The sequence below is a fragment of the Pseudorca crassidens genome, chromosome 15 (assembly GCF_039906515.1).
Source record: "Pseudorca crassidens isolate mPseCra1 chromosome 15, mPseCra1.hap1, whole genome shotgun sequence".
In the NCBI taxonomy this organism is placed as follows: domain Eukaryota; kingdom Metazoa; phylum Chordata; class Mammalia; order Artiodactyla; family Delphinidae; genus Pseudorca; species Pseudorca crassidens.
The window spans coordinates 82,895,166-82,910,790 of record NC_090310.1 but is presented as its reverse complement, the minus strand read 5'-3'; the positions used below and the strand labels follow the sequence as shown (position 1 = coordinate 82,910,790).

Sequence of the window (15,625 nt, the reverse complement as noted above, 5' to 3'; positions counted from 1 at the left end):
TTGAGCAACTGGCAGGATGGATTTGCCGTCTACTGAGATGGGGGCAGCCCAGTCCGCCATCCGAGAGAGCGGGTTGCCGGAGATGGGGTGGGGAAGGGAGCAGGACTTCAGTTGGGGACAGTTTAACATTGAGATGCTCTCAGATTACCAGCTGGTCAGAGTTCCGATGGAAATTTGGGGATCCTCAGCCTGTGGATGGTACTGAAAGCCAGGAGATGGGATGAGCTCACCGAAGGAGTGAGTGTAGTTGGGAAAGAAGTGTTTCTGGGCAACCCCCATGGCAAAGGGGAAAAGAAGTGTGCCGGAGAGAAGAGGTTTCATTTGGTGTGTTGGGTTGAGACGCCTGGCAGACCTTCCTGGGGGATCCTGAGCAGGTTGTTAGAGAGCCTGGCAGTCGCAGGAGAGGGGAGGGCAGGAGATGCAAATTCGAGTTCTCTTGTTAAAGATGTTCAGAGTCCTGGGGCCGTAGGCAGGTGTAGATGGAGACCTGCAGAGTCCATTCCGGAGTCACCTCAGACACTGAGATTGGTGGTACGCGTGAGGCTGATCAGCAAAGGCGGTTGCGATGGGACAGCAGTAAGGTGAAGACAGATCTGCGAGCTAAGCGAAGAAAGGAGTGGAAAAAGAGTGCAGGATCCCCTGGAATGCAGGGAATGCACGTTAGAGGAAGGCCGAGAATTGACCTTTCGGTTTAGCAACAGCAGGGGTCAGTCTGGAGCTGGGCTGGCAGTGGGGATAAAAGCCCTGTGGGAGGGAGCTTGTGGCAGCGTGAGGGAAGTGGTAGAGACTTGCAGAGCTTTGCTGTTGAAAGGGGAGGCCAGAGATGTGGTCATAGCTTGAGTCAGTTTTGGGGTAAAGAGGACCTTTTTTGTTCTGAAGGCAGCAGGTATGGAAGCTGGCTTGTACAGTGATGAAAGTGGTCCGTTAGAGAGATGATGGGGCAGGACAGGGCGGTTCAGGAGTGAAGTCTGAGTATCGGGGGAGGGGCGGGCTGCAGCGTGTGAGGTGGGGGGAAGGCCCCATGCCTGCACGTGGTATCAGGCGAGAAAACACTGCTCCCTTATCAGCCTCATTTGGATGACAAAACATGTAAAATTCTGTGTGCTGTTGAGGTTTTTTCATCAGGATTTATAACCCTCATCCAGCATAACACTTGGAAGCAGGTGGATTTTTACAAATTAAAGGTGGTTCTTTTTTCTTTTCAGGCATCATGGACAAATGTAAAGAAAACAGCATCTCGGGGCCTAAGGTAAATCGAATAATCTGTAATCTCAAGTCACATTTATAAAACCCAAAGGGAGATTGGGTTTTATTTTATTATTTATTTATATTATTATTTTTTTTTATTGGGGTAGAGTTGTTTGAGATTGGGTTTAAAATCTAGAATTCGTTTTACCTTTACTCTGGGTTGTAACTTTAGATCCCTCTACCACGTTCTTGGGTGGGAATTAGTCATTTTTCTACGCATTCAATAACACTTCGTTGCTTCTTTCACCGTAACTTTTATTTCCTCTGCTTTGTCTTACAGTTAGCTGTTTAAGTATCTCTATTGCTCCATTGCATGCAGGATAATGATGTACGTAGTAGGTGCTTAACACTTGCCCGTACTTCCTTGCTTTCCAGAAATTAATTTCTTTGCCGTAGTTGGTTCTGCTCACGCTTTAGAGGAATGTCGAGCAGCAGTTCAGTGGGCATTTCCTGGGCATTGCAGCCAGGTTCTGTGTCAGGTGCAGGGATCACAACGGTGAAAAGCATGTGGTCTTTGACTTTAAAGAACTTAGAGCCCTTCTGGGTAGGTGTGTGAGCCAGTACCATATTATATATACATATAACCTGAGTAATTCCTAGGAGGGGTGCTCAGTTCAGCTTGGGGGAGATTGGAATCCAGGAGCAGAGACCCCCTGGCCCTTACTTAGCATTTGATGAATATTTGTGGAGCAGTTAGGTGAATGGGTCTCTCACAGAAAGATCCTTTTAATATAAGTAATCCCCGGGTTTTTTTCCTTCTAGGAAATTAGAAGAATATAAATACTGCTTTTTTTTTTTTTTTGAGGAGAGGGGTTTGTTTTTAGAAGTCTTCATCTTTGAAAAATGGATACTTAGCCTTTTTTACTGGCTGAAAGTGTAAAAATGACCAACCAGAAAAAGGCTAAATTGGTTCACTGTATTTGATTCTCAATTCTGATGATAAAAATCATTTTAAAAAATTGCTCTAGGGACTTCCCTGGTGGCACAGTGGTTAAGAATCCGCCTGCCAATGCAGGGGACACGGGTTCAAGCCCTGGTCCGGGAAGATCCCGCATGCCGCAGAGCAACTGAGCCCGTGCGCCACAACTACTGAGCCTGTGCTCTAGAGCCCGTGCTCTGCAACAAGAGAAGCCACCGCAATAAGAAGTCCGTGCACCACAACTAGAGAAAGGCCATGCGCAGCAATGAAGACCCAACATAGCCAAAAAAAAATAAATAAATTTACATAAAAAGAAAATTGCTTGATGTTTAAAATGTCTTTTGCTGCCTGAATGTCTGCTGTGCTGTGGATGCTGCTAATTTCAGAAGCAATCTCTTTTTCCTGTAAGTTGGAAACCCTCTCTTGGAAAGCACTTGTACCAGCAAGCTGGTGATGGATTCTGAGGCTTCTCTTCTGGCACTGTTTGCTCGTTTATGAGGAAATTGCCTCCATTGAAGCTAGAGGAAGTGCCCCCTGCCCTGTGTTTGATTAGCTCAGGGCCTTAGAATTTAAGTATTTTAAAAACTCGTGACATCCAACTTACAGGCATGTAAATAATATATTTTGGTAGTAACTTTTTTTTTTTTTTGCGGTACGTGGGCCTCTCACTGCTGTGGCCTCTCCCGTTGCGGAGCACAGGCTCCAGACACGCAGGCTTAGCGTCCATGGCTCACGGGCCCAGCCGCTCCACTGCATGTGGGATCTTCCCGGACCGGGGCACGAACCCGTGTCCCCTGCATCGGCAGGCGGACTCTCAACCACTGCGCCCCCAGGGAAGCCCTGGTAGTAACTTTTTGAAGAGCCTATATTTATTTTGTCTTTTGCCTCAGATGCATTTTGTCAGTATTGAACACTTGGAAATTGAAACACTACTAAATCAGTAGTAATTAGCTTTTTGGACTATTAAAACTGTGGTCATTATTGTTAAAAAAAAAAAAGTAATTAGCTTTTGTGGAAAATCTGGCAAGTACAGAAATTCTCCAAAACTTCTTTACTCAAAGATAATCACTGTTGAGGGCTCCCCTGGTGGCGCAGTGGTTGAGAATCCGCCTGCCAATGCAGGGGACACGGGTTCAAGCCCTGGTTTGGGAAGATTCCACATGCCGCGAGGCAACTAGGCCCATGCGCCACAACTACTGAGCCTGCGTGTCTGGAGCCTGTGCTCTGCAACAAGAGAGGCCCACGCACCGCGATGAAGAGTGGCTCCTGCTCGCCACAACTAGAGAAAGCCCTCGCACAGAAACGAAGACCCAACACAGCCAAAAATAAATAAATAATAATTTAAAAAAAATCACTGTTGAATATTTTGTTGTATTTCTTTCAGTCTCTTTTCTAAACATAGGTATTGTCAAAGAAATGTCATTGGAATTGGGATTTTGATATACAGTTTCCAAATTGCAGCTTCTTGCTAAATAATAATTCCCAAGTCATTGTGAATTCTTAGTGTTTAATGCCTCCTTTTTTCGATGAAAGTTTGTTCATGAACATTTGTTTATGGGGGCGTGCTTTTTAGGGGTGGGTGTTGGGGAAGGGGAGGCGGTGTCATTCAGGTATTGCAGCCATACACTGTATGCTCTGGAAGTGCTGATTAAAATCGCTTTCCCCTAACGTCTGTTATCAGTGAGTGACACTCATTTTCTTATATTGGAAAAAAAACTTTTGGAATATTCTCTTGATATTCAGCTTTCGTTCATGGAGACCATAAAGTTCCTTTTTCCTCCCCAATCTAGACTACAGTTCCACTTGGTGATGGCCCAAAACGTGTTCCGGTGACTCAGCAATTTCCTTCTCAGAATCCGGTGTCTGCGAACAGTGGCCAGGCTCAGCGGGTCTTGTGTCCTTCAAATTCCTCGCAGCGTGTTCCTTCACAAGTGCAAAAGCTTGTCTCCAGCCAAAAACCCGTACAGCCCCTGAAGCAGAAGCCGACGCAGGCAGCCAGCGCCCCTCGTCCTGTCTCCAGGCCGCTGAGTAATACCCAAAAGAGCGAGCAGCCCCAGCTCCCAGCACCTGGTAATCAGCGCTCTGAGGCTCATTGGAGAGTCATTCTTTTTAGTTGCTAAAAAAGCAAGTGTGTAGACGTGTGTTTATTGTTTGGAACCCTAGCTTTTACGTCATTTTCTACTGAGGATGGGGAGAAAATCTGGTGTCCGGGTGAAGTACCTGTGTCTCCTGTGGGCCAGGCCGGACTCCCACCCTCAAGGAAGAGTTGGCAGCCAGGGAGGACACAGCACCAGTGCCGTGTTCTTTGATTGCATAGTAGGGGCGGAGGGGAGGGATGGGGTTCTTGTAGCAGGTACTCTTGGAGCTGAACAACTTCAGGGTTCTGGGGTGTGGAGGGAAGTGCCCGGCGTGGGGAGTGGGTGGACTGAGGCGGGCCAGGTCAGGTCGAGGTGGGCACTGCTGGCCGCGGTGAGTGGGGCTTTATCCCGTGTGCACTGGGAAGCTGCTGAAAGGTTTTTGAGCGGAGGACGGGCTGACTTGCCTTTATAGAAAGCTCATCTGAATGTGGGGCATGAATTGGAGAGTAGCATTGCTGGACCCAGGGGTACCAGATAGGAGGGAAGCCATTGTGGTTTGGGGCCGATATGGCAGCGGCCTGACCTAGGCAGAGCAGGGTCGGTGCTAATAGTTAGCATTTACCAGGTGTGAGCGCTCACACCGCAGGCTTCCTTCTTCCGCGTTGTGTCATTCTGTCCTCGTAACCACTCTACAAAGGCAGCCATGGTTTTTAACTTGGTTTTGTGGAGGAGGAAGCTAAGATTTTGAAGTGTTAACTTATTTGAAGACAGCCAGGATGGAGTGGTGCAGACAAATCCGAGAGCTCACTTAGGATGCAGACTTGACTGAACTGGGCAATAAACTGGACATGGGGATGGTGGTTATACTGGTGGCCTTAACTGAGATTGTGAACCAGGGAGGGGAAGAGTCCAGTTGAGGCCTGAATTCAAATACCTGACCAGAGCAAAATGTGCTGCTGTTAAGAGTTTGAAGTGCTGGAAATAGACAAGTGGAAATGTCCCATGTAATTTCCCCTTGGCCACCAAGACAGTGGAAGGAGGTGGTGGTTGGCTTATGTTTTGTTGCACATTGTCTGTAGCAAATGGACAGCTGGCTGGCCCACCTCCTGGGGAAAAGGTGATGAGGTGGGAGCTTGTGATGGATGGGAAGATTGGTAATTCTGCTTTAGAAGCTCTTCATTTAGAAACTGAGGCTTCAGGGGGCTTCCCTGGTGGCACAGTCGTTGAGAGTCCGCCTGCCGATGCAGGGGACACAGGTTCGTGCCCCGGTCCAGGAAGATCCTACATGCCGCGGAGCGGCTGGGCCCGTGAGCCATGGCCGCTGAGCCTGCGCGTCCGGAGCCTGTGCTCCGCAACGGGAGAGGCTACAACAGTGAGAGGCCCGCGTACCGCAAAAAAAAAAAAAAAAAAAAAAAGAAACTGAGGCTTCAAGGAGATTATCTAAGGGCCTAGCTATATGTATCTGCTTGTCTTTACTCTCGAGGTTCTATAAAGACTTCAAATGGCAGGAGTGAGGTTACAGTGTAGTAAGTAGTCTTTTTAAAAAATATTTTATTTATTATTTATTTATTTTGGCTGCGTTGGGTCTTAGTTTTGGCATGCGGGATCTTCGTTGAGGCATGCGGGATCTTTTCGTTGCAGCACGCTGTTTTTCTCTTCTCTAGTAGTGGTGAACGGGCTCCAGGTTGCATGGGCTCTGTAGTTGAGGCGCACGAGCTCAGTAGTTGTGGCGCATGGGCTTAGTTGCCCCTCGGCATGTGGGATCTTAGTTCCCCAACCAGGGATAGAACTTGCAACCCCTGCACTGTAAGGCGAATTCTTTACCACTGGACCACCAGGGAAGTCCCTTTTTTAAAAAAAAAAAAAAACAAAAAAAAAACTAGAAATAGTTCAGATCTATCATTCTGGACATACACTAATATTCATCTCTAATCAAAGATTTCTAACTTATTCTGCATAGTTATTCTAAAAACAGGTTTTTAACTTACTCTATCTAGGAAATAATCCTGAAAAGGAAGCGGCATCAAAACAGAAAAATGAAGAATCAAAAAGGTAAAGTTTTATCTTGTTTACAGAGTTCTGTGCCATCATTCTACTAGAATACACCTTTTAATTGCAAATTTAGTTATGGGAACACTTTTAAAATAGGTCTTTATACTGTATTTTCACTTAGAAAATATAGATGTTTCAAATTTCCAATCTTTAAAGAAAGGGAGAAGGAATTTTAATGATGGATGTTTATTAGGGACTCAAGTTTTTCTTATTGCTTTCCAAATTTAGAAATGACTTGTATGAATCTGCTACAGAAATGTGTGAAGTGAAAGTTCCTCTCCACCTTCAGAAGTAACTACTACATATGGTTTATGTATGCTTCTATACTTTTTTCTATTCTAGTAAAGAGGTGGAAGTTAAAAAAATAACAACAAAATGTGGTCCTATTGCAGAGCTATGGACTAATACATGACTGTCTGGGTATTTTGAAAGTATTGACAGAATTATTATACTTGTTCCTCATAATAAAGCTTGGCTGTATTTTCCCCTGCTCTCAGTCTCTGAATTGTCTAGATTCTAGAATGTGATAGGAGCCAGGAATGAATCCATAGCCTTTTTTGCTCTAGCACCTACCGGAGGCTTTCTGAGAATCTACATCCAATGGTTCTCGCCCCACTGCCCTGCGGGCTCCATCCCACTCGCTTAACCAGAGTGGTGGAGGCTGTGCTTGGTTTGAAAGAGGCTCACAGGTGGTTCTGCAGCATTTTTCCCTCTCCAGTTACTCATCTAATCCTTCTTACGGTCCTAAGTGTTGTTGTTAATAGGTCTGTGCTCCAGGGCATAGTACTGCCGTGGGACACTTCCCAGTGAGTGCTTCAGTTCTAACAGTCCAGGTTGTTCCTTGTCACAGAGTCACTCAGCTGATGGCGGGTGGGGGCATGGGGGGCTTAATGTCTGTGGTGACTCATTAATTGTGGTTATTGGTTTGGTTCTTGCAGAGGGTACATACTCAATACAACTTTGAATATAAAATTTATAGGATGTCTACTACTCACTAATATACATTGTTAGAAAAGATGTGTTTTCTTCACATTTTAAAATGTTCAATTCTTTCCTAGAAGGCAGTGGGCTTTGGAAGATTTTGAAATTGGTCGCCCGCTGGGTAAAGGAAAGTTTGGTAATGTTTATTTGGCGAGAGAAAAACAAAGCAAGTTTATCCTGGCTCTTAAGGTATTATTTAAAGCTCAGTTGGAGAAAGCAGGAGTTGAGCATCAGCTGAGGAGGGAAGTAGAAATACAGTCCCACCTTAGGTAAGTTTTCAGATGTCCAGGAAGAGTGGCGTACAGAACTTTAAGAGTTAAACGATTGTAAACTTCTTTGTAGAAGGCTGGCTCCGTAGTACTGCAGAGGGACTAAATTCACTAGACTTAAGTGCCGTGGTCCTGAAAAATTGCTTGAAGGTTTGTTTTGTTGATGGAGTAATTTACCGGAGGTGTTCTTGTTTTGTTTTGGTGGGTAATTAAAGGGAATGATACCTTTTATTTTGAGTTAGGTTGCAAACTGGCAGCCTACAGGTTGACTTTGGCCAGTGGATCTTTTTCTTTTTGCTTTCGGTGAATTAAAGAAAAAAAAAAAAAGCAAAACAAAAAAACAGATAGCCTGTGCTCAGCTGTCCAAAGTTGTCAGCAGCACATCCCATGCCATTCGTGAACGCTGCCTGTGTTGTCTATCTCATGGTGTCTGGGTTTCAACTACTGTGGGAATGCCATGTCTTTTTTTTTTTTTCCAATTTGCAGAGACTTAATATTTATCTGAATTCTTTCCCCACCTAAGAATATAGATGGCCTAAAGGAAGACAATAGTCTTAACTAAACCCAAGGTCCATTAATACCTTGAAATGCATGTAAATTGATAGCAGTGTACATCTTTTTCTTACAGTGGGTCTGTAGTTTCAAATTCTCAAGGGGGGTTGAAGTGGGATCTGTGGCCAGCAGCAGTTTTCACCACTGGTTTCACATGAGCATTTGTTTGATACTCAGTACATATCAGCTCCAAAACCAGGTGTTAGAGTGTTCGTCCTTCGTTGCAGGCATCCAAACATTCTCAGGCTGTATGGTTATTTCCATGATGCTACCAGAGTCTACCTAATTCTGGAATATGCACCCCTCGGAGCTGTCTATAGAGAACTTCAGAAACTGTCAAAGTTTGATGAGCAGAGAACTGCTACTGTAAGTTTTCATTTGTTCAGACTAATTCTGTTTCCTCTATACCTGTCCTACCTAGCAGTGGACCTTTCATTATATAATAGAGGGGTTTTGTCTCATGGGAAGATAGCTTAATCAGATCAAATATTTGAAATGGAAAAATCAAAATAGCTTAGGTGTACCTTTTATATACAGATAAAATCAGGTACCAAATGGAATATTGTGGTTGGTTTCCACAGCTGTTTCTGTGGAAATGTATAGTTGCTCTCTTTAAAAAAAAAAAAAGAAAAATTTGTTTTAGATTAGTTTTAGACTTATAGAATAACTGAAGATAGTACAGACTTACTTTCTCCTATTAATACACACCTAATTTTCCTATTTATATTTTATCAGTGTGGTACAGTTGTCATAACTAATGAACCAATATTGGTACATAACTATTGACTGAAATCCATACTTCATTCAGATTTCTTTAGTTTCTCATGATTAGATGAGGGTCATGGGGTTTTGAGAGGAAGATCAGAGGTAAAATGCATTCTCGTATCAAGGATACATACTATTAACCTGACTCATCCCTGAGTGTCGGCCTTGACCACCTGGCTGAGGCAGTGTTTGTCAGGTTTCTCCACTGTAAAGTTACTCTTTTTCTCCCTTTGCATGCTCTGTCCTTTCAGAGGAACAGCCCATGGGGGGTTATGTTTCATCTCCTATAGGGCAGGGTATCGACATAAGTTATTTGGAATTCTGTACCAGATATTTCTCTATTCTCCATTATTTATTTACTCACTCATTTTTATTTATTTATTTTTGACATTTGGAAGTAATGTTTACTTCTTATATAAATTTAGTAATAAATTTTGTAATCCTGAAGGAAAAAATAATAGAGAAATTGGGCAGAAGGTAATGTTTGAAGTGATAATGGCTGGGAATTTTCCAAATTTGATAAATGATATAAATCCTTTGATTCACCAGACAAAATTAATCCATAGACATAAAAGACATATAACAACAAATACCCACACCAAAGGCAAAATGATGTTAAAATAGTCAGAAAATGGAGTCAATCATTTATTAACATGGACTCATGGATTATTTTATACTTTGAGTATAATCTAATACCAGTTTGCTCTCATTGTTCCAGCTTTGGCCACTGGGAGCTCTCTCGTGGTTCCTGTGTCCTTTGGATATGTCCCTATCGTTGTGTGTGTGCGTGCACGGAAAAGCACTTTCTTGTTTTCTGGTGCTATAAGATGATGTTCCAGCTTCATCTTGTACCTTTCCTATCCCAGTCTTAGAATTCGTTATTTCTCCACGGAGCTTTGGTTCCTTTTATTGGAAAGTGTTACTAGAAACCAAGATCTGGGCGCTGGATATGATCATTGCTACTGAGTGTTATTACTTCTAGGCTTTCAGCTGACAGAGAGCAAGGAAATATGTGTATAGTAATCCATGTAAATGCATGTATCTAAAAGTATTTCTATATTTATCCATCCGTATCTATATTAAGCAAAACATGAGTCCATTATCACATGGATCATTTTACCCTCCTCCCTTGCTTATCTGTAACCTCCACCCCAACATTGAGAAACTTGGGTTCCACCCTCCGCCATCCATTTATCTGTTCAATTCCAGTGTTCATGTGTAGTGGTAGCATTGTTAACCAGTTACCCTGTGGGAAGCAACTGTATGCATTTGAGATTCATCTGTATCTTTTTAGGGTTTGATAGCTCATTTCTTTTTATTGGTGAATACTATTCCATTATTCTCTCTTCACCTACTGAAGGGCATCTTGGTTTCTTCCAGTTTTCGGTGATTACGAGTAAAGCTGCTATAAACAATTGCATGCAGGTTTTTGTGGGACATAGGTTTTCAAACTGGCTGGGTAAATACTTAGGGGTGCGATTGCTGGCTTGTATGGTAAGACTACATTTAGCTTTTAAGAAACTGTTAAACTGCCTTCCAAAGTGGATATACCCTCTTGGCCTTCCCACCCACGAATGAGAGTTCCTGTTGCTCCTCACCAGCAGCTGGTGGTGTTGAGCCTTTTGTTCTTTCTTTTTTTTTTTTTTTTTTTTTTTTTTTGCAGTAAGCGGGCCTCTCACTGTTGTGGCCTCTCCCGTTGCGGAGCACAGGCTCCGGACGCGCAGGCTCAGCGGCCATGGCTCACGGGCCCAGCCGCTCCGCGGCATGTGGGATCTTCCCGGACCGGGGCACGAACCCGTGTCCCCTGCATCGGCAGGCAGACTCTCAACCACTGCGCCACCAGGGAAGCCCGGTGTTGAGCCTTTTGGATGTCAGTCTTTCCAGTAGGTGTACAGTGGTGCCTCAGTTTTAATTTGCAGTTCTCTAATGACGTACAATGTTGAGCATCTTTTCATGTGTTTAGTTGTCATCTGTATATCATCTTTGAGGTGTTTCTTCAGATCTTTTGCCCATTAAAAATTTTTGTTGTTGTCTTACTGAGTTTGAAGGGTTCCTGTGTATTTGTGGTACGTGTCCTTTATCACGTTTTCTCCCCATCTGTGGCTCATGTTTTCATTCTCTTAACTGTGTTTTTCAGGGGCAGATGTTTTTAATCTTAATAAAGTTCAACATTATCAGGTTTTTGTCCCCCCCCCAAATTCTACTTTCCTTTATTGTGTGAAAATTGTTTGAAGAAGCTGAGTCTTAATTTGGGCTGTTTTTTGTTGAATTAGCTGATGATGGGCCTGTTGAATGGTGGTTACTTCGTTCTGTTTCTTGGTGGAGGTCTCTGGGTAGTATGTACACTCATTTTCTTTTTGGCATTGATGTAAATGGCATTAAGTTCAGGTGGTTTTACTTTTATCTTCTGATGAAATCACAGCACTATTGGTGAATGACCCTCTGGTCCTGTCTGTGCAACCAGGACGTACTATTTTAAACTTAAATATTTGCCCTATGGATAAGTAGAAATCTATTTTATTTGCTTTTTAAATATTAGTTAACCAAACTAGTTTCTTATTTAATTGGCAATTAATATTTGTAGTACTCAGTTTTCCTCAGTCCAGATGGAGTTTACTTTGGTGTAAACAGCTATTTAAAAGAAAAGATTGGTTCTTTCTAGATTCCTTAGTTTGGAGATATATACACGCACCTGTTTTTCTTTTCTAATAAAAATAAGACTAATTCTAGAGAAGTGTTAGGGACCTTTACGTGTACCCACAATCTAATGTGGGAGGTGTGGAGGGAGTTGGGTGCCAGAGAGCTCTGGTTCTTGCCGAGGTTTGAGCAGGGACAGCCTGTTGCCCTCCGGAATAGTAATGTGTGCTCCTAGGGCATCATCAACCCAACTTTGGTGCAGGAGACGAGCTTTCTTTGCCTTCACTTTCAGTTTATTATGGTCTAAATTTTGGTCTCTGGCTTTGGCTGAAAATAATGAAAAATGTCCTTTCTGACGATAACATCTGGTTTCTACCCATTTGTTTAGTACACCTTTTTTGGTATAAAATAATGTTGAGTCCTGTCTAGAATTACTTTTGGGAAACAAACGCTTCTCTAACTTAAGTCAGAGCTAAATATATTCTTTCAGTATACTATAAAACCATTCTTATTTATATGTTAAAGCAAATTCTGGACCTGCTTGCTAGATCTTTTAGTTGAAATGCAAACAAAACGAACGAAAGGACTGACTTGCTTGTGTACTTTGAAGCTGACTAATGAATTACTATGTAGTGTGTCCCCAAATTTAGCTCGCTACTTAACATGCCAGGACAACTGCTCTTAGTTTATTGTTCAGGATTTTTTTCTTCCGGTGCTCTTAGAGTAAAGTTTTAGCTTCAGACAAATCCTTTTGTTGTAAATTGGCCTTGGTTTAAAAATGGGAATGGTCTGTACTTAAGCGTTTTTGTTTTAAATGTTAAAAACCGTTTACATGTCTGACTCCCTAATTTATACCATTTTTTCAATATTGTCTTAATTCATTGCTGCTGGGCCATATATTGCCATGTGGGGATGTAGTGCTGTCTCTGTGTTTTCCTGTCTTTCAATATCACATCTGCTGTGTTAGCAAATAACATAGCACAGAATCACTTGTACTTAATGCTGCACACTAAATTGGTTTGTTTTCTTGTAGAGTCATCCATTTTCTCTAGTTTTGGCTTTAAAAATCTACGAAACATGTTAAAATCTATGTTGGGTTTCCTTTCAGAAGAGATGTCTAAAATTGTGTTATATAAATCTAAAACAGAGACTTTCAATACTTTTTTTTTTTGAATAGTATATCACAGAATTGGCAAATGCCCTGTCTTACTGTCATTCAAAGAGAGTTATTCATAGAGACATTAAGCCAGAGAACCTGCTCCTCGGATCATCTGGAGAGCTTAAGATCGCAGATTTTGGGTGGTCAGTACATGCCCCATCCTCCAGGTATGTAACTTCAGACGTGGAACTTGTTTGCTCAGTTTAGCAAAAGCCCAGGGGCTAATCATGAGCTAAATAGTAAAATATGTAAAGTATAGATGTGTGCTGAGTTGGGGCAGGTAACTGACGCACGTACTTTGGTGTAATTTAGGCCTGATAGTAAACTAGTGTCTTCAAGAACATTTTTACTCCGCAGCCATTTTGGGCTGTTTATCCTGTCCTAAGCCTGGGGTTAAAAGATGCGTAATGTCCTTAGAGACTAATGAAGGGGACAAATAAGTAAAAGATAAGACAAGTGTATGACAGGTGAAGTGCAGCATGTGTACAGGGGCAGTAACACCTGGCTGACTGGTGTGAGGGAGACTCCACTGCTTCCCGGACCAGGAGACAGAAGTTTCTGAGGGCATCGCTTGCAAAGATCTAGAACCAAGAGCACAGTTCTTCAGGGAACTTAAAGGAACCAAACTGGTTTGGACGGAGCTTTCAGGGTGGGGGGGCAAAGATTCTTTCGTCCTCTGTCAACAGAACAGTCCTTTCCTGTCTCCTCTTAAAGTGGAGAGATCAACGTAATGAAACAATTTAAGTGAACTTTGCCAACAGAGCTAAAACATTTTCTCCTCTTTAAAATGTAAGTGGAGTTTAAGTGAGCTTTTGGAACCACATGTGAAGTAGGGCATTTAAAAGCATACATCCACCAATAAGAGTCTGTCAACTTTGGGGTAGGTCTTTAAAAAGTTTTAGCCAGATTACCTTAAAGCCAGTTGAAAAAAAATTGTGTAGTCTAAAATAGATGCCATTGGGTGTGGGGAGCTTTGTTTTTGTCACAGACCACTCCTAATTGTTTCCTGCAAGGCACTGAATATGCTGCTGCAGTCTCTGTTTAAAAAAAAAAAAAAGTCTCGTGGTCTGCCACGGGTGGGAGCTGTTGGCACCTGGCTTCATGGCATCGCAGGGCTAAACTGTACCTTAACCCTCCCAGTGGTGTCATCGTGACAGGAAAGGTAGCTGATCCTTTTCTGAAGAGGACACTGTGTAAATGTTGGTCACTTCTCCTCGCCTCCCGTACCTTGGTAACTGTAAGAGCTCCTTCGATGTTGTGCTGTCATTTGAGAACCCCCCGATTCAGGCCGTCTCCTGAATCTCGGTGGTGATGAGAGGCTAGGTGTCTGGAGAGGTAGCTCCTTAATCCTGGGTCACCATGCAGTCGAGCGAGCATTTGTGCGCTCACTGGGCACCAGGGAAAGAATAACTGATGTAAACCAGCAAAACCTGCATGGTCTTTGCTCCTGCTTTGATGTTTGTTTCCAACCTCTATTATAAAAACAACATACAGACGTGCTGCATTGGTCACCTGTCGATCCAGTGCCTACACTCAAACAGTTGTTAACATTTTGCCATGTTGGGTGTGTCGTCTACGTATAAGTTGCAGACAGTGTGCTTTGTCCTTTGAGTGCTTCAGTGTGCATCTCCTAAAAATAAGGACATTGTCCTGTATAATCACAACCATTATCACGCCTAAGAAAATTAACAGCCTTATTAATACCTGCTATTTAGTCCATGTTCAAATTTCCCTAGTTGTCCACAAAATTTTATAGTGGTGATACTTTAAATCCTATATTTTATATCATTTAAGGAAGTTCTGGAGTTGGACAGATTTGGAGTGCAGCTTGATTGCTAGCTGTGAGATCTTGTACATCTCCCTGTCTAAAAGTGGGGATTTATAACAGTACCTGCTTCGTAGCACAGGATCTAGCCTAGGAAAAGCGCTCAACGTTAGTGTAATGGTTGGTGATTTTGAGCAGCTGTTGTGCATCAGAAACAGAAGCACGTCAACCTGAACCTGCCTGCGTTTTTAGGAGAACCACCCTCTGCGGTACCCTGGACTACTTGCCGCCTGAAATGATTGAAGGCCGGATGCATGACGAGAAGGTGGATCTCTGGAGCCTTGGGGTGCTTTGCTATGAATTTCTAGTTGGGAAGCCTCCTTTTGAGGCAAACACATACCAAGAGACCTACAAAAGAATATCACGGGTAAGACATCACTAGAAAGGACCCATCATTCCTTATCAGCCTTGACTTTAGGCTACGATCTGAATATTTATCCTGTTCTCTCTTAGCCACATTTGTGACCCTGTCACTTATTGTACACTTACCCAGGTGGAATTCACATTCCCTGACTTTGTGCCAGAGGGAGCCAGGGACCTCATTTCCAGACTGCTGAAGCATAATCCCAGCCAGCGGCCCACCCTCAAAGAAGTACTTGAACACCCCTGGATCACGGCAAATTCAAAACCATCGAGTAGTCAAAAAAAAGAATCAGCTAGCAAACAATCTTAAGAATCTTTGGGGGCAGAAATCCTCGAGACGGGGCTGCTGATAATCTGCCTGGAACAGGCTGCTGGCCTATCTCCCTGCTGCCTGCCCGCCCTCGAGATGCTACAGGAAATACTGTTTATGAGCAGGCAGTGCTCGGCCTCCCAGTTCAGAGCTCCACCTCCGCAGACACGACACTCTGCAGTGGGAGCAGCCGTGGTTATATGATCAATCTGGAGGCAAGGTTCAAGTGCAGCCACCCCGCAGCCTGTTTTGAGTAAGGTGTCCTTGTGGAAGATGGACTCGCAGCCTGGCTGTGGGGAAGGGCGGCTGTTTGGTCCTGACTCGACCCGTTGAAAATCTGTGCAATAACTTTCCAAGTCCCTGTGTGCGTGTAACTTATCGGGTGGCCCAGTCTGGTAAAGCTGTCGGAATGAACATGTGATTCTTTCTTTTAAATGTTAAAATAAAGACTTTTGTATAGACTTGTA

The 15,625-nt window shown here is 43.3% G+C and overlaps 1 protein-coding gene across 6 annotated transcripts in view; it reads left to right on the top strand.

The window, feature by feature from the left end:
• AURKA (aurora kinase A) overlaps window positions 1-15,625 on the top strand; it is an 18,272-nt gene extending 2,647 nt beyond the window's left edge. For 2 of the 6 annotated variants that reach the window (XM_067708563.1, XM_067708565.1), the window contains exons 2-9: window positions 1,206-1,249; window positions 3,958-4,237; window positions 6,243-6,297; window positions 7,356-7,547; window positions 8,327-8,465; window positions 12,679-12,827; window positions 14,678-14,852; window positions 14,979-15,625. In XM_067708563.1, the coding sequence (XP_067564664.1) occupies window positions 1,206-1,249; window positions 3,958-4,237; window positions 6,243-6,297; window positions 7,356-7,547; window positions 8,327-8,465; window positions 12,679-12,827; window positions 14,678-14,852; window positions 14,979-15,158 (1,214 nt within the window). In that variant the 3' untranslated portion in view covers window positions 15,159-15,625. Of the gene's footprint in view, window positions 1-748; window positions 887-1,205; window positions 1,250-3,957; window positions 4,238-6,242; window positions 6,298-7,355; window positions 7,548-8,326; window positions 8,466-12,678; window positions 12,828-14,677; window positions 14,853-14,978 lie in introns of those variants that run through there. The other 4 variants (XM_067708566.1, XM_067708567.1, XM_067708564.1 and 1 more) reach the window with 4 other exon arrangements.